We start from the raw sequence: 21,349 nt of genomic DNA on the forward strand, positions 1-21,349 counted from the left end.
GTGTGAGTCTATTCAGCCCTGTCTCACTTTATCTGCTGTGTGTACCCTCCGCTTCCCACAGACAAGGTTAACAAAACGCCTCAACAAGGAGACAGACCCACAGAAGGACAGAGCAACACACACAGACACACAGACACACACACACACCATCATCCCACATCTCATCCTCATTCCACTCCCTCTTTCCTTTCTGTCTCTCTGGCCTCTGGTGGTTGCGTGCTTAAATCCCAGGGGCCTAAGCCCAGTGGAGCCAGTGGTGTTGTGAAGGCTGCAATGTGTAATGCAACACAAACACGCGAACGCACCACAGTCCAGGTGGAATGCTCCATACCTCCCACCCAGAGCCCCCCACGGCCTCATGGGAGGCTGAAACTGAAAAGAAGAGATAATTCTAAACAGAGGAGACATTTATGACGCAGGTTGCTATCTGGAGACAGGAAATAAAGGATAACACAAAAATGGAGAATACAACACAGAAATCCATTCTGAACCACTTTTATGCTTTATAAATATGCATTACCACAGCTCATTTCAATGACAGACAAAGCTTCTGTTATTGAAGGAATACTTTCTCTGTAGTGCAAAAAAGATCATTCGACGATGAGCTGATCAACAGCAAATTGATAAGTCATTTTAATAATGAATCAATATATAAGAGCTTCATTCTGAATGAAGACCATGAGATGCAGCTAAAAGCTGGTAAGTGGACCTTTGAGTCTACATTTATTGTTACATAAATTGTTACAAAAGGTCCAGGTCCTGAATTTTGGGAATTACATTTATTGTTTGCTTGCAGAGAGTCAGATGAGAAGATTGATACCAGAGGTGGAAGCAAGTCACAAATGTGCAAGTCACAAGCAAGTCTTGACCTTCAAGTCTCAAGTTACTTTGGTGAGAATCACATAAGTAAAGTCGAATAAATAAAGCAAGACAAATCAAGTCATGTTATTCTGGGGAAGCTAACGCTTGACCAGCCAATAAGCTGATAAGTTAGCTAAAAAGACACATTCACAGCCCTTTCTTTGTTGGTTTTGAAGAGATGAATGAAGTTGGATGTTCTGGTTGTCGTGGCGCTGATTTTTGAGCTGCTGGTCTGCATACCGCTAATCCAGATTTTCTTATTTTTGGATTAGCTCCTTCCATGGTAGCATTTGTTGGCCTCTGCTTCTCTGCCACATCCTAATAAGTTTCCAGGTGTGCACTTTATTGCACTAGAAATCACCCAGTCATGAATTAAAAAACAAACAAACTGTAACTTCTCAATATCTAGAAAAATGCTAATATTCAATTTAAAAAAGTCAAGTCCTTCTGTTATCTGTCTCAAGTCTAAGTCCAGTCTTAAGTCATGAATACCAAGTAAAGGTTGAGTCTTTATCAGTGTTAGTCAAGCAACAAAGAATCACATTGAATCCATTGGCTTGACAAAATATTTTTATCACATCTGAAGTCAGCAGAACTAAGGGCTGAAATGAAGAGAAAGTATGGGCAGCAGAGAAGAGAGAAATTCAGGGGAGGGAGAGGATACACAGGCTGGACACATCTGCATGACAGCAGTGTGCTTCAGCAAACTTCTCAGCGTTCTTGCACACATGCACACACCCAAAGTGACACAAATGCCCCCAAACTGTAGCACACTCTCTGTGCCTCCATCACCTCTAATGTGTATTTATATGAAAATATCCTCATGTTTGCCTTTCCAGCACTAAGCACACAGCAGAGGTACACAGCGACAGGTAAATATAGCATGGATGGGAAATGCAAGGAGGAGAGCTGCAAGAAAGAGTCTAAGAAATGTCTTTTCTACTGAGGCACTGTGCACAGCTCTTAAATGAGCCAACAGACCTGCAAGCAACCCTGCAACAAGTCAGATTTTTGTTTGACTTGATGCATTGGCAATGTTCTTTGTTAGTTTTACACCAGTAAAGTAAATGACTCAGAAAATGTCACATTTAGTAGTGCAAGTAGAGAGTCAGCAGGCAGCAGAGATTTGTCCTGCTCGTAAAGACAAATGTGACCTGAGCTAACCCTCCCTGTCCCCTCCGCAGTGGTCACCTTCAGTATGTAAAACACACAGTGACCTGTAGAGGGCACTATCCTCTCACTTTAACTTCAGCCACTCACTGAGCCACAGTACAGCACTCAGCTCGCCCTCCTACCTGCTGAACCTTCTGCGGCTCTCATGATGGCTTCAGACGATCAGACTGTTCTGAACAGCCAGTGTTGTGTCATGTGTCTCTTCAAATTGTTCTTGAGCAAACACCTGTTGATTGCATGATGCACTGGTTATGTGCGGGAAACACAGATAGATGAAACAGGTCTTCAAATGTATGTGTGTAGATGTAGTAGTATCAGACCAATGTCCATTGCATTACTCCACAATGACAGAGATATTCATCTGACATCTAAGCTTGAATCTGGAATTTTTGTCTTAACACTTAAGATATGCATTTCTAGAAACCAGCGTACATGCAGGCAATACATCTGAGTAATGTCAGCAAATCCATATAATGCCAATCAGTGAGGGATTGTTGGACATCAGTGCACACGTCTAAGAAAAGCTGACACCAGAACTCAAGTTATTTCCAAGGGAAGTTAAAAAAAAGTCCAACACTTTCAAAGAAAAAAAAAAAATCTGATTCCGACCCACCTTAGCCTCAAATTGACCTCTGAACCTCCCTGAACCTCATATGCACCTGCCTTGCTGAGCTGTCCTTGAAGAAGACATGGTAAAGCTGACCTGTGTCTAGATCACTATCTTAGCACATGCATCACATACTTCTAACTATCTTTGATATTTTTAAGGGTTAGGGTTATTTTCTAACCTCCTAAAAATATATGTCTGACATGTGGACACATCTGTCTACTGTGACAACAGAATAAGTTGTTTGCCAGTGACTCGCACAATGTATCAGTTTTAAACATGTGATTAACACTTGGAAATGTTGTTTTAACGTTCAGTGTTGAAACAGTTTTAGAGAGGTGTTGATTCAATTTTTTTTGGAGGATCAAGGTGCTCCTGAGCTGTACTAGGCTACATTATAAAGAGAGGTGTTGTTGTTATTTAGCTTGACCCTGACTGATATAAATGGGGTAGACACAATAACACCTTTTAGTACAATACAACCTTTATGAGGGTAAGCTTCCTTGCAAGGCTCTTGGTCTACGTGCACATGCCTTGAACACCTGCAGCTGCATCTTGTCTCATATCAGGAGTCACTTTTCCTAAACTTTTCCACGACCTTGGTCCTTCTGCATCATTAACCAAGTGGCTTGCTTTGTCTACCCCTAACCATACCTGACTACTGTGTAGGTGTTGTGCATACTTGTTGGAATAATTCAAAAAAGAAAAAATAAAACATAGTCAACACCGTTGACCATGGTTTTATGTGAATGGTGACCTACCTACTGAAGGCTTGTTGTTTATCTCATATTACACATAAAATATTGACATCAAATACTAACAATATAGTGATCCAAAAATCTTAAAGTGGATCTTAAAGATCTTAAAATAAACCTTGCTTTGAAATACTGAATGCAAAGCCTTTGGAAGAGCCTGTATTTGCCCAAGTAATATGCAATCTGTAATTCTTATGAGACAGAAAAAAAGGAAATAAATACAAAAAATAACCTTTCCCACATGATGGGTATCACAGTGAGGAATAAAACTCAAGTGAAAAAAGAAAGCACTGCTGCCATGCAGTAGATTGTTCAGGAGTCTAAGGGTGGTGGATGTTTTTATGAGTGGGTGTGTGGGTTGAAGGACTACGTAGGTCTAATTTTACGTCATAATACTCAAAAGCCATTCTCTTATGTATTCAGTGACAAATTAAATAAACATTGGTTGAAGACCTTGAGAGGAAAGAACAGAAGTGAAGAAGGAAGGCAGGATGGGAGGAGACAGACAGAGGAAATCATTTAAAGAATGAAAGAAAAGTATAAGCAAAGCAGAGAGACAATAAAGTGGTCAGAGAGGAAAGAGGTGAGAGTGAAAAACATCTGATGAGTTCAGTTAACACAGTCACTGAGCAGCTAAAGGTGTGTGTGTGTGTGTGTGTGTGTGTGTGTGTGTGTGCCCATGTGTGTGTCTGGGTGTATTTATATGCTGCTGGCTCCACTAGAGCTCATTTCCCCCTAAAAATAACATGCTCTGCCAACACCACAACCCTAACACACACGCACACACACACACACACACACACACACACACACACACACACACTCTCTCTCTCTCTCTCTCTCTCTCTCTCTCTTTTACACACATTTGGGAAAAGTGGCAATAAAAGCCATGAAATTAACCTCCTGCCTGGTGTTAGTGCCGTGGCCCCTGAAGGTTAGGAATCAATTAGTGTGTGTGTCAGTATAATGTTCATGCATACCAGCCTCATCCAAGTGTCATCTTCAGCCTGTTTAACTGTCCAGTGATTCCTTGTGGTGTTTTCTATTGTCTTGTTTCTGTCCATGAAGGTCTTTCAGGTGATGTAACAAACACTCGTGCAGCCATGCTGACGGTCTGTAGCTCTTAGGAAAGAACGGCTGTGAACAGCTGATTGTTTCTAAATGCAGGACTTGGCTGAAGCTGCGTCCTGTGCTGTGTACCTGAGACCAGGTTTTGTGTAAGTCAGTTCATTAGCTAGCTGACCACCAGACCAGCACATGCATATCTTGTTTAACAATTGTTTGATCTATGGACATGTCTTATTATTATTTAGGGACCTTGCATGTAGCTGAACATTTGCGATACCATAACAAATTAAAGTTGATCGCCACCTTGTCCCTTCACTCTTCCCCCAGTCCATGTGGAACAGTGATCCAACACAGTGGCTGGATATTGCTTATCCAAACATTTATACCTATTTGATTGAATCACCAGATATTGAAGGGTTGTGTTGTTTGTAAATAATCAACCTGTTACTTGCCAATTGTTTGATCTAAAGGCTGACATTTAGATGCTGCTATGTACATGAGTGTACTGCAGCAGCCCCCCACTCAAGCTAACGTTAGAAGTGACTATCACCAGCATAATATTAACTTACCTTATATGCGTCAGATCTCTGCATAAAAGCCTTATTTAACCTGCTACACAACAGCTTTCCTGCATTTTCTGTTCCTCTCCTTACCTGACAGAGCAATGTATCTTCATGCAATAATTCATATGATATCTAACAAATTATTGCTCTACGACTGAAGTTGTGTAATTAATGTAAAGTGACATAGGTTATGTTTAGGAAAAGAAACATGGGGATGACGTACCTTAAAATAACTCAAAGTTCACTTGGTTTCACATGGTTCTGAACACCAGTCTCCTGGGGAAAGTCCTGTGCTTGTTTGGCCCATCCACCATCCCAACCTGCCTCCTGAAACGGACTCTTTATACTACTTTTTAGTTTTTTATGTTTTTAATCATTTAGAGTTTCTTTAGTTTTCTGAAAAGCTGAAACGTTTTCTCATTTTCTTTTTCTGTTAAATGAGTATCTACTAGACAACAACTAGACAGTAAAAGCTGAGCTGGGGTGGAGGGGATGGTGGATGGCATGTCACCTAGGCGAGATGGCTGCCAAGCTGTAAATCACAGTTGAAGACCAACAAATGAACCTAACCCTAACCCAAAGACTGTGGCTTTTAGCCAAGTAACATAGGTGTTTTTTAGGGATCCATCACTGTGTTTCCTGCTGGGACTGTGCCCCCGAAATGCCCCCCCCCCCCAGGTATTTCAAGCCAAAACTTCCTAACCATGATCAAGTGGTTTTTGTGCCTAAACCTAACCACACATTAACCACAGCATTGTTGAAAGATTCAACATACCTGCTACATAACAATGTACAAATGTAACATATCCACGGTTTGCAGAAACATAGAATGCCAACATTTATTGTAGAGTACAGTCATGCAGAGGCAAAGTAGCAGCTCTGCGAGGCAAAGTGGTGCTTAATGCTGACAATGGTATGCTAACATGCATTCATGTCATTAACTTTTCAGGTACTTATTCATAAGCCAAAGTACTGGAAAAACTGTAATTTAAGGATTCTGATAAGGACACCAGAGGAGAAGTTAGAGGATCTCCACAGTAATCAGCTTCCACAAGTCTTTATCGAGACATTGCTGCTTTACCTGCCAGGACTGTGCACCCAAACCAGGTATTTCGAGCCAAAACATGATCTTTCTTAACTATTAACAAGTGGATTTTTCTGCCTAAACCTAATCAGACATTTAACCACAATATTGTTGAAATGTGAAATTTCAACATGAAGCTTCAATGTATGGGCTACATGATAACGTACTAATGTAACATATCTGTGGTGTGCAAAATATGCCAAACCGACATTTTTCTTGGGATTTAGTTGATTATTAAGTTACACTCTACAACTTTCTACTTCAACAACAGACACACAACAACAGCATCATCCCATTGGGGTTTGATCACTTGACCAATCTAACACCTGTTAGCTATGTTTTAATCTCCACCGACTCCCGAGATAAATATCTCAGTTTGCTAGAACTTCGACCTTCTTCATTAGTCACTTGTTTATGTATACAGTCTGAGCATTGCTATAAACAGCTGCCTATGTTTTGACATTGAAATAACCAAAGCGTGAGGTGAAAGGTGGTAAGAGAGGCCAACGTTGGCTTAGAGTGTCATTGAGATGTCAAGTCATTTTAAAAGAAATGGAAGATTAGAAATATATCTTCAGTTTTTGTAAATCTACGCAAGGACATACGTCAGAGAATTTGTTTTAATCATTGCCTATTTGAAGTCAAAGGGTTGCCTGAAGAGAGAGCATGGATAATATGAAAGGGGGAAGATTCAGTAAAGGCAGAACACTTGGAGGGACAGAGTCTAACATACTATTTTAAATTTGGATGAACTGACAACTTTAGGTTTCAACTCAAGAGGAGCAAACTGTAGAAGTTTACAATTACTCAGACTAATGATTTGATGTCTTACACTGTCAGTGTGTTGGATAAGCTGGAAAGAATGTGATTGCGTTATTGATATGTTTTTCTACAGTGTCAAAAATGAATTTATGGTTGTTTTTATTTTCACATTCAGTTCTGATAGATAAGGAGATAAGCTTGCTTGTAAAACTGAAATCATTCATGTGCAGTGGGCAGGTTTTGACATGCACCATTTACACCCCTGCCAACTATTTACACAGTTAACACACGTGCATAAACTGTGTGTTGTACACAAGTTTGTATGTATAAAGAACTCTCTGTGTAAGAGGTAAGAGTTTTCAGCGTGGTTCTCACCTATCTGGTATCTAACTATCACTGCTGAACAGAACAGAAACTCCTTCAACTTTTCATTTTAAGATCAAGATGAAATGTGTGCAGAGTGAGTAAATTAAAAGGGTAAAAAGACAATTTGTCCGTTGTGTGTTCAGATTTGACTGAGTAAAGACTCAGAGTGATTGGACTCTAACAGTTTTAAAGTGTAAGCCTTGTTTTCACTAAGCACTCTGGTTCAGTTCAGTTCCGTTCATTACATATATTCAGCAGTTATCCATTGTTGTCTCCATTGTCAAAAGCTGAGGATGGCACCAACAGAACTGTTCTGTATTTTTGGTACGCTTTGTTGAGGTACCTAGCACACTGCAGGAGCTAGAGCTAGAAACACTGCAATCTGTTAACTGGTCTATAGAGAATCAACACTTGCTCTACAAGGACTCAATGCACAAACCACAAACCTGTGATTAAAATATCTCATTGATTGTAACAGAGACTGTTACTAGACCTATGACGAGTTGAGTTGTTGCTCGTTTCAAAGGTTATGTGACCACTGCTTCTACAGTGGCAAGTTTCCATATATTAGCCCACTATACCTAAATAAATAGAATAGAATAGAATAGAATAGAATAGAATAGAATAGAAACTTTATTGTCTGAAACCAAAAGGCTACAGAAATTTGTCTTCAACAAGGCTCAACACCAGCTTTACACACACACAAAGGATGTATTGCTGCCTTTTCATCTTTTCTAGTTAACAGTTGGCAGCTATATACTCAGAAAAACTAATTAAATTCACTGTGCCCCTCAAAGGCTGCCAACCAGCAACTTTTAGGTGGAGTGTTTTCTTGCATGTTACATAATGCATGAGTTGACAATATGAATCAATCAACATCCCCTTAATTGTCAATGTGGCCTGTTCTTTTTTGTTCTGAAAATGACCTGCAACCAGTTCCATGCACAATCACTAAGGTGCAGAGGAAATACAGCGAGAGCAGTGAGATGGTTATTACCATCGGTAAACAACCCTGCCTACATATAAAGCCCCGTTCAGACCAATAAGCACATACAGCGAGCAGCAGCGGCAACCCACCGTTCTTCATCAACACACCATTAGGATGGAAAGAGAGGGCTCGGCAGGGACGTAGCACCTGCAAACACACCGTGTAGTCATTTTGACTTTTGACTAGCAGACGTCACTATAAGCCAATTGGCTGTTTAAACAGGTGATTTGCTTCATGTTCTAAAACCACCTGTCGGCGATTTGACCAGCTGAGTTGCAAGTGCCACCATCAGCCAGCTTGAGCCAAGCTCAGACTGGCCAGTTCACCCTGCTGCAACTTTTCTCTGCTAAGCTCTAAAATGGTTTCTCCTCGCAATGCTTTGGTCTGAATTGTCATTGGTGGAAAGCAAAATGGATCTAAACTTTATGTACTTATCTGTATAAGTTACAGTTTTTAGGGTATTAAACATAAAGTTTTTGGTGTAAACGCAGCTTTAATTGCCTACATGAGCTGTGTATCACAGTCACTGCTACTGCTGAATGTGTTGGTGAGCGTGCAAAACTACAATCACTACCTTCCAGTTGTTTTTAGAACACCTGCACGCACCTGTCCCTTTAACCTCAGCAGTATCTTTACCTCATGTCTGTCTCTCCTTCAAGTGTCAAGGAAGTCCCACGCCTCAAAGTAAAAACAGTTTTACAGCAACATGTATATGCATATGATCAAGACATCTTGAGATGAGATGAGATGAGATGAGATGAGAATTCATCCCACACTAGGGAAGTTCACGCGTTACAGCAGCTCAAGAGCCAGAGGCAAGGTACATAGAATGACAAAAGTGATTGAGTGCTTAAAAAAGGATAAAAACATTACAAAAATATAAATCCAGAAATGTAACAAACTGTTACCAGGCATTGTTGCCCAGAAGCATAAGCCCTCCAACATGGCTGTCAGAGGGTATGTTACACCTCCTAAAAGCCCTGTGCACCTCACAGCTGATCTGCCAGAACTGTCTCTTGTCTTTCAGCGGCCGAGGTGTTTCCTCGTCAGCCCAAGCTGTCCTGGTGGTAATCTGGTCAACATAAGCAGTTCCCAGTGGCTCCAAGTGTGTCACGATAATTGTACACACTCTGGTGACAAGAGGGCTCGAAATAACATGCCACAGCTTTACCACATTCATGTGTGTGTCTGTGTGTGTGTGAAAGAAGTGTGAGGCGCCAGTGTGTACCGCAATGCCAAGGTCTCTGCTTTCTCTGGTTACCCATCAGCTGCCATCTCTTTAGCACCTCACCATGGTTGTGCAGGACATATGCATGTATATTCACGCACTTCATACACACACACTAACACAAACACAAAGAAACAGAGAGACAAAGAGAGATGCCGAGGAAGGAGACACAGAAAGAGAGAGCAGTGTGTGCTTCTAATCCTACAGTGTATAGAAAGATAACTGTGGCATGCTATTAGTGAGTTATCAGTGATATGTGTAACACCATGATGCTACTGTAGATGTGGAGTGTATTTGGCAGTTTAGAGAGAAAACGATATTTATTCTGCCTAACCCAGAACATTTAGTAATAATATGAACTTCCGTACATGTGTTTCCATATTCTGGTTGCTTTGCTGCCGTATCTGCTGGTTCATGTTTACAGTAGCAAATGGCATTCAGACTTGAACACACTGTTCCCTACTGAAAGTGAAGTGTTTCAAAGCAAACACTCAACTCTTTCTAGGTTTTAAAGGGGATGTCCTTTCTTGAGTAAATAAATGAGCATTCTAATCCTTTCTCCTGAGCTGATTCATGACAGTTTAACTAAACAAATAAATGAAATTGAGCAAGGTCACTCTGGTTTTTGTCTTTTCTTTAGACAGATGCCAGATGAAACCTTTGTTTTTGCCACATCTGTGGTGAGAGAAATGATTCACAACCACTATGGTTACTTTTTCTTAAGTCAGTGTTTAGGGTTTTTTTATACTCTTTAAAGGGTCTGATTGTCAACATGGAGGTGGCTGAGTGGGCGACTAACAAAGGTGCTAACTTAATAAACAGTGCTAACAGTGGTAACAGTGCTGACACAGCTACTATTGTTAACGTTGGGGCAAACCAGACAGTGGGTGTTATGCATCGGCGACACTGCAATTGGTCAGAATGCGTTATCAGAAACAAGGGCACATCTGACTGAGTAATTTGGTAGAAAGCTCAATTTTAGTGTCAGCTAGGGCACACTGAGGTTATTTCCTAGACTGTGCTAGTGGGGTGTCTTGGAACCTCAGTGTGGCGTTGCCAGTCCAACTCTTGGTGCCAAGAATGAGTGGGTCCATAATATTTTGGTCACTTTATTTCGTGACATTACCATATAAACTTATCCGAAATCACACTAATCTTTTTGTTTGCCTTGCTTTCTCAATTTCATTCTGCATTTTTCATACTGACAAAATAATGTTTTATTCCAATCATAGCATTATTGCCAGTGGGGCAGAATAAAGATTAAAGAATGTTACCAACTTTGTAATAATCACATACTGTATAATATACTGAAAACTTTTCCTTCACTCACTGGTGAGTCTTCACAGCCATCTGAGGCAGCGTGTATCTGTTCTGCAGCCTTTAACTGGAGTGATGTTGTCACTGTCAAGCCACAATTACACACAGCAGATCCACTGGTTCCATTTTATGTAACCAGCCCCAGACTGTTGGAAAATAACCACAGAAATCTCTGTACTTATGTGCACATTATTTATGTGATTATAATTCATTATTCTACAGTTTCTACTGGAATGTACTGTAAATCAACTGGAGCGTTGGAGAATGAAAACAGTGAATAAAACTCCATGAATAACTCCCTCAGGACTGTTGATTCCTGCCATCCACGTGTCATCTATTTAACGAGTCTGGCCAAAATGTGGCCTGGGACTCCACATTTGTAAATACAATACAACAGATGTGTGGCTGTGATGGGCAACATGATGTGAGATAAAGATTGTTGGGGTTAAAGTTGACAGGGGTGTTCCCAGATACCAAAGAGTGTCATTTTAAAAATCCTAATTTATTCGTGGATCATTACCAGGATCAAGTTTACATTGCAACGCAAATATTGAGCAGCAGAAATGGCCAGATTGTCAGCACATGTGTGTTGCATGTAAAACAGTCAAATCTAACTGACTGAAACATGGAAAATTTCACAGCACAAATTCAACATGAAAAAAATGGAATGCACTCATAATTCTGCTTTCATTTTATTTATGGCACTTTGGTGGTAAACCCTTTGAACCTGCAGATGGTTATTGTATGGATCAGTATGATGACAAATAAAATTGCGCGCTATAATGCACGGAAGATGCTTTAAAATGTTCACAAAAGTGAATTTAACTAAATAGAATCACCGCCTGCTCTAATGGGCTGCTGGATTCATATCTGAAACTTTGCATGTCCCGTTGACAAGCATCCTCTGAGGAAAACTCTCAGAGCCCTGTAAGAGTTTACAACTCTACTCTGAACTGTAAACAGTTTTGAGCTAAATGCTAACGACAGCAAGTTAATATGCTCACAATGACAATATAATAGATCAATGGAGGAAGTCAGGTGACATTATGATGGAGCAACAAAGTCTACAGAGGGAGGAAGTCAAGATGGATGGCTCAACAAAACATCTCTTTAACCATGACCATGATCGTTCCCTAACCTTAACAAAGTACTAACCTTAACCCACACCATATTGTTGGTCTAATCTAAAGTACCCATTTAAGCCCAAACCACGATCTTTCCCAGCACCGTAACACAAACATGTGAGCCACCCTGCTGGAGTTGGGCTTGGGTGAAAAGATTCAAACTGGTTTGACATTAAGCCAAACACTGGACTGGACTGGTATACCGAATTTTACTTTTTTTACTCAGCAGCCACTACTGAGTAGAATATAATGACCCTTTGTCCAATCAGAAAACGAGTGTCTGACTATCGCACAGCATCACAAAACACTGGAGCTCTCTGTCCACACTGAGCCCATTGAATATCCACTTCTGTTACATCATGTGCACAAACCACAGAGCTATCAGCTGTGCGCTCCAGATCAGACTGGTGATGTAACCACTTGTAAGATGGCTGAGTAGTCTACTTGCCATCTTCTTACATTTGTAAAGTTAAATTTTAAAACAGAAAACACAAATTTTATGTTGTGATTACAGGAAATTACATACAATATAGCCAACAGCAAGTAACAATTAGCCTAGCTTGTTTTTAGCAATGATCTATTATCTCACTACAAAGTTTTAGCTCTGTGGTAATCTGCCTCCTGGCAGCTGCACCTTATTTAGGTTTTTGTGGTGAAATAAGAAGATACTGTGTAGATTATTCCTCATTTTAACTTCACGTATCAGCCGTTCATTGTCCATTGCGGTGCTTTCAAAGCGAGCAACAGATATAAATAGAAACACAGCCCGACGAAAGTTCAGCTCAGAACAGCGTTTGCAGTCAGTTAGGACGGCTCTTACATTGGCTTCAAATTCAAAATGTTGTCATATTAGCACAGTTTTAGTTTTCTTGAGAGACTAACTCTGCTATGTTTCCACTCGTCACCCCAAAAAACACATGAACTTTCTGGTAAACAAACAGCAAACCTCCTACTTCTACTGAAACGTAGTCTCCTTCATTTTGCCAACATGGGCCTCAATCTTAAATGCACACAGCCTGTCAGACACTAGTTGCTCCTTTAGTCTGTTTATAAACATATTATTATATTAATCACATTGTCATGTTGCTTATATTAATGCAATTTGAGTTGGATTTAACGCTGTGATGCTTAGGCTACTTTTTAATTTGCCAAAACGTGTTATAATGACAGCTGTGGTTAAGCTGCTTTGCACAACATCAAACCAAGTAGGCCCTTCTCCTGCAGCACAAAGCAGACAAATTTCAAAACCTATCATAGTGACAGTGCTGACCATTGTAAATGCACAACCAAATTTAACAGAGCAGTTCAGAAGACTGGACACAGATTATGGAGTTAACTGTACTGAGTAAATTTTAAACTGTTGGAGCTTACTAACATTGCAAACTATAAAGTGTCACAACAGCTGTCACATCTATTACAGTATTTGGGTTGCTGGTCATCACTACAGAATCGAATCTCTTACATTTAGCCAACACCTCTATTATAAAACTCCTTAAATGTAAATGTAGCAGAGAGGGTTAAAACAAGTGAAGTTCTCCTGTAGACTGAAGTGAAGCCCTCTGTGAGTCCTCTTGCTTTCATTCATTTAATTTCTCACTAGCCAGTACATTCCTAGATTATTTGATTTCAAAACCCACATGCTCACGCACACACACACACACACACACACACACACACACACACACACACACACACACACACACACACAACTTTCCTGTTTCTTCTCTAACACTGTGTTCACCTGTGCATGCATCTGTGTGTGAGTTGGAGCACGCATGGTGCACTGTTAGGTGTCTACCATTCTTCTGCGGTCAGTGTTGTAATTACTGAGTATGTGCCACCGTTGGGGAAGATGCCAGTTTACATGCTGAATAAATTTTTTAAAAAATCATACACACAGAAACACACACACACACACACACACACACACACACACACACACACACACACACACACACAGCAGCCCTGGAGCAGCGTGCAGGTGCAGCAGAACCAGTCGGAGCTGGGCAGGAGGAGGAAGAGGAGGACAAGGAGGAGGAGGAGGAGGAGGAGGGTGATGACGGATAAATTAATGAAAAGTAGCATTCAAATCCCTATTCGGCAGTAGGACACTAAACATGACTCAGCAACCACAGAGATTTGGCAAAGCGATCGCATCCTGGCTCACGGGCTAAAGGTGACAGGCACAGGCAGAGCTACAGGTGAGGTAAACAAACAGGCTGCGGTTTGGTGTGACGTACAAACAGCTGAGAGGTGTTATGAAATGTTTCATCTAAGAAACAATAACAATCTGCCATATATCTCCAACACAGGCTGCAACTAGCAATTATGTTCATTATGGATTCATCTTCAAAGTGTTTTCTGAATATCAAATTGATGATCTGATGAATGAAAATCAGAAAATAGAGAAAATGCCTGTCATAGTTTCTTAGAGCCAAGAAACATTGTTTATTTTATCAACAGTCCAAAACCCTGAAGGCAGTCAGTTTAAAGAGGAGGGAAAAAATTTATACTTGAGAAGCTAGAGCTGGTTGATTTTTGGCAGGATTAATTGAAGGTAACAATTTTAAGCAAAGATTTCTGAAGACTGCAACTGTTGAATACATCTCTAAGACAGTGTTACAATCTTTCAGGCACTTGCTGGTTTTAATATAACATCAAGTATCTGTTAATTTTGGTTACAAAATGAAATCTACTTTATCCTGAAGTTATCACTGACCCTAGCCTGGTTCCAGACCATAGACCCCGCCCACTCAACTGAGTAGGCTTGCATCTCTGGTCTGGCATACTGCAATGAATTTGCGATTTATCTCGTCCAAACGCTGGACGGACCAATGAACGCCGGGGGTCTAGCGATTAGCCAATCAGCGCCACGCTGATGTCAAGCTGTACGCCGGTGGGTAACTGGTGAGGATAGCAACAATGGCGACCGCTACAGATCCTACAGACCACATTAATGATGCTATCGAGGTATTTCGCCACTACTCGCGTAAATGGAGGACCAAATTAAGGAAGCTGCTAAACTGGATTTAACGGCGACGCAGCTGGGCGTGCACGACTACGGAGACATTTTAAACGGGCAATGCTCGCTTGTTTTCGGCACCCCCGAGGCATGGATAATAATGACGTCAGATTCTGGGTGAGTCTTTGATCTCTACTGATTGGTTAGGGAAAAATCTAATTCCCTCCCCCTTGTAAATCGCCTTCAGTGGAAGCCATATCAGACTGAAGGTTCTGGGAGCTTCAGTCTGACACTCAGGCTACACTGACCCAAGTTGCAAGACAAACCAACGACCCAACAAAACAATCAGACTGAACTGTTATACCTCAGATAAAGGGGCACTTCACCACTTTCACACATGAGGATTAGTTTGCTGGTCATTAGGAGAGCTACTCAGCCTGAGAAAACAGCTGTAAGATTTCTTCCATGGCTCTGGAGGGGCTTTGTCAAGTTTGAGAGAATAATCCCTAATGATGTCACAGTGATGTCATCATCTCTGCTTGGGTTTGGAGACCACAACTTTACAACAGAAGGCATTTATTTCTAAATCTGTATTTTGAGAGCTGTCCAACTGCGTGAAAGTTCAATATCACTGGAGATCAGCCCAAACCTTGTTTCATTTGTTCCATTTCCGCATGTTACCTTCCGGTTGCTGTTGCTGCTTATAGTAAATTATAGTCAAAAGTCCTGGTCCTGATTGGATCACATGGCCTACTCTGCATTTCTCAAAGACAGGAACCCAAATCCACATTTCTGAGGTCAATTGTCCGAACAGCACCACATCCACAACAGACATCAGATATCATCCACCACCAAATCTGTTGTCGTAGCAACAGCTCGATGTGTCTACAGTGAAAAATGTCAATAACTCTGATGCTAACTCATCAGTAAAATGATACAGATTTTTAAGTTTTTAATATTATTTGTATCATTTTTCTTCACAAACAATCATGAAACCAGACGAATTTTACTTTGATGGTCTGAAACTTGATTTAGCAACATGAGTTAAGACACAACTTTTCACCCAACTATGTAATAATATATTTTGTATTTATAATAAAATTCTTGCACATTAATAAGCACATATGATAGAAATCTGGACTTGGGGCGTCAGTGGCTTAGTGGTAGAGCAGGCGCCCCATGTACAAGGCTGTTGCCGCAGCGGCCCGGGTTCGACGCCAGCCTGTGGCCCTTTGCTGCATGTCACTCCCTCTCTCTCCCCCCTTCACGCTTGTCTGTCCTGTCAAATAAAGGCTAAAAATGCCCAAAAAATATCTTAAAAAAAAAAGAAATCTGGACTAGTGTAATAAACAATTCTCCACTGTGACTACGTTTACATGCACAAAATATTTTTGTGTTTGCCCTCATTTCGAAAAAGACAATATCTACCTTAAGCTGTTTACATGGCATGAAAATCAGTATTCTAGTAATATTCTCATTTTCATGCAGCCGTGCATACTCTGATTGACGTACCCTACCATGTCATTTATCATGTTAAAATGTGAAAAAAGTGGAACATTCTTTTCCACCAGTGGCGGACTTGTTCGACTGTGGAACCACAGCCTCCCTCTTTCATCCTCCCTCTTTCATTCCTCCAACCACCTTCTTGAAAAGCTTGACGTCATGATATTTGCATATATATATATAAAAACCTGCTAATATCCATGTCTTTTACTATTCTTAAAGTAGGTGTGTTTCTCCTTCTGATGTGAGCTTTTCTGGGGGCATGTATCTCTTCACCAGCCTTCAGACTGTTGGGTTGCACAACATATCCATGACAAGACACAAAGCTGACTGTAAACGGGCAAAAGTTCACAAACTGCAGTAAAAACCCCAATTGATATGCATACTCTGAATGCACTGTAGACATGTCCACAGAATGCTCCTAAAACCCAAATAATATTGACATAGCTCACATCTTAAAGGTCTAGTTTGTACGATATAGTGCCATCTAGTGGTGAGGTTGCAGATTGCAACTAACTGTAACTTCTGTGCTCCAAGTGTGTCAAGGAATTACGGCTGCCAAGGCAAAAATGTGAATGTCCTGATCTGGAGTCAGTTTTTGGTTCATCCGTTCTGGGCTACTGAAGAAGCAACACGGTGTACTCTGTGGAGGAAGTATATATGTATGTATGTAGATATTAACAGCTCATTCTGAGGTATTGAAAATCACAATGATTCTTATTTTTTGGTGATTTTAAACTAATGAAAACATAGCTATGAATATTATATTCCATTTCTGCCAATACATCCCCCTTAACCCAATACACTGGGCCTTTAATCAGAAAAAGCTTTATTCTGAATAAGGCCTAATTTGAAATATCAGAGTATGCCATTTACATGATCAAAGCTGTAATAGTGTGCAACATTCTGACCTGTCACCCTGACTGTGACATCAGTAACATGACCAGCTGATCCAACAACTGTGCAGCTATGGTGAATGGTTGACAGTACAAATGACATGAGAGAGATGACGGCAAACAAACAGCAGAGATACAGAGGGATGTTCATTTGACTAACTGTAATGAACAGTCTGGTAAACTGCTCTCTATATACAGCAGGCTTGTTGCATGCTCTACAGCCCGATAATCTCTCTCCTAATTGCTCCCCATCCTTTGACCCTGCATGTACCTGCTGCTGCGTGGAGGTTAAGCCGAAGCTTGTGAGTTAGTTGAGGTGTTGAGGACTGAGATACAGTCCAACCAGCCCCACACACATTTTCCTCAACAGTGTGAGCAGACTGGCAACTCGGTAGCCTGCCTGTACATGCCTGCTCTGTGCTGCTGTCACCACGCCTTCAGCCCCAAACAGCACAATTACCTTGCACTCAGTGACAGAGTTCATGGTAGACGGTGCTGTTTCTGATGAATCGGTCAGGGATATCAGTTAGGCCGTCTGCAGCGCAGACTGATGTAAACACACATGGCTCTTGTGATCTTTTTATAAATCTTGCAAAGGTGTTAATGCAAAGAAATGAAGTGAAATAAAAAGACAAATACGAAAGTCAGTGAACAGAAACTATCTGGCTCAGCAGCCACATTTAAGCCCTATAGGAGGATGATAAGAGTAAGGAACTGTGTCGAATAATAATAACATCAGATGTAATTCTTACCACCTGAGCCTCGATTCTACGGAGAGAACAGGAAGGTCCTCCCTAAATGATGAGCGCTGCTTGTAAATTTGCAGAAGCTACGAGGAATGAATGGCAGCAGAAAATGGAGCGGAGCCTGTGGAGGAATGCAGAAACCCACCTAACCACCTCCCACAGGCTGCCGGGAGAGCAGGCACACACATGCGACCCAACCGACCGGCCTCAGGAAGAGGTGGCACTGCGCACTTCAACTACAGAGTCACACTGTGTGTTAGAGCCCCTGCAGTGTGACTGCTTTACAGCCCCCACATCAAATACATGAATGAACCATAAAATATCCCTACATGGGCCAGCATGAGTAATGACCTCGTTGCACTTTTCAGATTCCCTTATCTCCTGAGATATCCCTATATTTCTACTATTACATTCACACACTCTGTGTCTGCCTGCAGGATTCAATGGTAAACTAACATTGGTGTTACTCTACTTTATTTATTGAGGTATTTTAAGTATTTTAGTATCTCTGTAATATCCTTGTGGTGTTCAGGCTCAAATAATTTGCTGGGATATTTATGTCTTTTGGTTTTATAATTGAATACTCTTTTTTTGGTATTGTTTATTCAGCTGAGACGGTCCCACAGCTGTTTAATATTAACAGTATCAGCATCTGTCTTTCTCTTGACATACAATAGGCTGTTAGTAATGACAAAATACAAACTTGGGACTATGAAAAAAAGTGTTTTTAAGAACATAGGCTTATGTTTATGTGCCTCTTTTTTGTCACATTATTTCACCAATGAGAAAAAGACTGCAGGTCAGAGGTTTAATTGGTCTCACAGTTCCTTAAAGCGTTTCCAAAGTCAACAATTGTTCAGTTTCACAATTTGCTCTCACCATTTACAAGGAAATTAGCACATTAAGTTTTACAGGCTGCACTTTTAAAAAACTGAACTGTTTCTACAAGGTCCTGACAGCATCATTCGAAAAATCTTCTGATACTGAGCAAATTAGCTGAGGCAAGAGAGTAGAGGTCGTTTCAACATTGGGGGTACGCATATGAAAGGGAGGTTTGGGGGTCCTCAACCAGGGAATTTCGAGCATCAAACACTTCTTGTTTCTGTACTAATTTGTGCCTTGTATGCATCAGTTTGTGGTAGAAGTATCTTTTATTTTATCAAAATAAAAGTCCTCAGCTACTGTCATGTTTTTATTGGAGAGGGGGCTCATGCTCTGGATATTGAGGAGGACGTGTCTCCTATGTGTCCCCTACGAAATCTATGCCTGTGGTTGAGGGTTATCAGGGCAAACAGATGGATGCAGAGGATACCATTAAAAATCCCACCTGACACCAACTTTGTAAACTTTTTTACTTCCAGGTTGCACATGCACATTACTGTCACATTTCCACCAGCCCTTAAATCCTTTAGTTTCACACATAAAACTTATTTTTCACATGTATAAAATGTTTCAATTAAGAATATGAAATTTCACCTATATGGAAAAGCTGCACCTTTCCAAGAGGAACATGTGCTTTTTCACTTGTGGGTGATTTTTTTTTTTTTTTTTTTTTTGTAAAGGTCTTTGCGGGGGGATGTAGCGGTGTTGGTAAGTTATTAAGTCTGGGCCAGAGTGGGAGAGAGAGCGTGCGCGTGTGTGTCTGATGGTTAACAATTAACCTGAGCAGCCACTGAGCCGGAGGGAAAGAGGACAGAAGAAGAGTGAACATGTGAAAATGAGGAGGAACAGAAGGAGGGCAGGTGAATGATAACAGCGGAGGTGATGAAGAGTGAGAGATGTGGTCCGCTTTCTAAGATCAAGAGTAGAAACGAGGAGTCCAACTTACAGCCAGTTACTCGCGTTGGCCGAGAGGAGCGCGCAGCAGAGCATCAGGACGCACCGCAAAACATATTCCTCGGTCATCTCGAGAGGGAGGTTCGGGGAGGTCGGTGAGAGCTGAAATAATCCCGAGGTGGACAGGGGGTAGGCGGTGAAAAAGAGGCAGCGGCAGGGTCCGTGGAGGGCTGTTAATCCATCGTCCCGCATCCAGTGGATCACCCACCGGGGAAGCGCGCAGCTTCACGGTCCGTCCGCCCGGTTCTCCCGTCCCTCCCTCTGCCACTCCGCGCTCAGAAGGGACGGGGAGAGGGGGAAGAGAAGGATGCTAAAAATACGATCAAAACTCTGGGGCCGCTCGAGCTGAATCGGACCCTTCTTCTTAATCAACTTGTTTGCTTTCACTCTCAGCTGCGCGTCAACGCCAGCCGGGACAGCGCGTGGATAAGCAGTCAATAAAAGCCCAAAAATATGAAGGAGCTCTCAGACAGTTCTTCCTCCTCTCTGGAAGCTGATCACCCGGTGCCGGGTCCTGCTCTCAGACACGCGGGGTTCTCGTGTCAGCGCGCCACGGGCTCTCCAACTCTCCCCGGACACATGCACACACTCTGAGCGTAAATACGCACGGCCCCTGTTCACACACCACCGTCTCTCGGTGCGTCTGGCAGAGGAGAGTGTGTGTGCTGACTTTAGTGAAGGGGCGGTGCGAGGATATAGAGGTATGGCAGCGAGATGGGAGTTTTTTTTGGGATGAAGGAGGCGGGTTTAGTGCGCTGCTAAGGTACTGTGTGTGTGTGTGTGTGTGTGTGTGTGTGTGTACGGGGACAATGTGTGTGTTTTAGAGGTCTCCTGGGAGGATGCAATAGCACAGCCATTCACTAATGCCCTCCCCAGCCACCCCCACTCCTCTCCAACACACACATAAACACGCTCTCTTCCACTCACACACACACTCACACACACACACACACACACACACACACACACACACACACACACACACACACACACACACTCCTCAAACCGCACACACTTCTTGGCAGCACCTCACTCTCCCTGTCACACACTCAACCAAATATTCTGCGGTCAGCGGGCTATTTAAAGCTTGGCTGCAAAATGTCTGCATTTGAAACCAGCAAATCCCCAATAATATGACAAATGTCAGCGACACACTATTGATTGATGAAAACGTTGTAGGAGGATAATAAGGTGAGGCAGCCTCGCTGGCCTCATGGAGGCTAATACAACCAAGCACTTTATATGACTCACCTGATCCTGGCGGAGAAGAAGAAGAGCGAGGTGGAGGACTGAAAACTGATATTTTATTTACATAACAAAAAAATACACGAGAAAAATACACATGTACTTTATTTATTGTACAGGAATCCACACTGCCTCTCGTCCATCACTGCAAATGACTTTTTCTAACCCACAGGACTTTATTTTTAACACCAGTGAGAATCCCAAAGTTTCCAAATATACCAAATATGTCAGACTGAATTATGGGTAAAGGTGTATAAAAAGATGC

At 41.6% G+C, this 21,349-nt stretch overlaps 1 protein-coding gene across 1 annotated transcript in view; it reads right to left on the reverse strand.

Moving 5' to 3' along the window:
* Positions 1–20,496, reverse strand: part of wnt4 (wingless-type MMTV integration site family, member 4) — a 29,973-nt gene extending 9,477 nt beyond the window's left edge. The window contains exon 1 of the mRNA XM_049579967.1: positions 19,832–20,496. Within this exon, the coding sequence (XP_049435924.1) occupies positions 19,832–20,031 (200 nt within the window). The 5' untranslated portion in view covers positions 20,032–20,496. The remainder of the gene's footprint in view (positions 1–19,831) is intronic.
* Between the last annotated feature and the right edge of the window lie 853 nt (positions 20,497–21,349).

This window comes from Epinephelus fuscoguttatus, linkage group LG1 (assembly GCF_011397635.1).
Source record: "Epinephelus fuscoguttatus linkage group LG1, E.fuscoguttatus.final_Chr_v1".
Classification (NCBI taxonomy): domain Eukaryota; kingdom Metazoa; phylum Chordata; class Actinopteri; order Perciformes; family Serranidae; genus Epinephelus; species Epinephelus fuscoguttatus.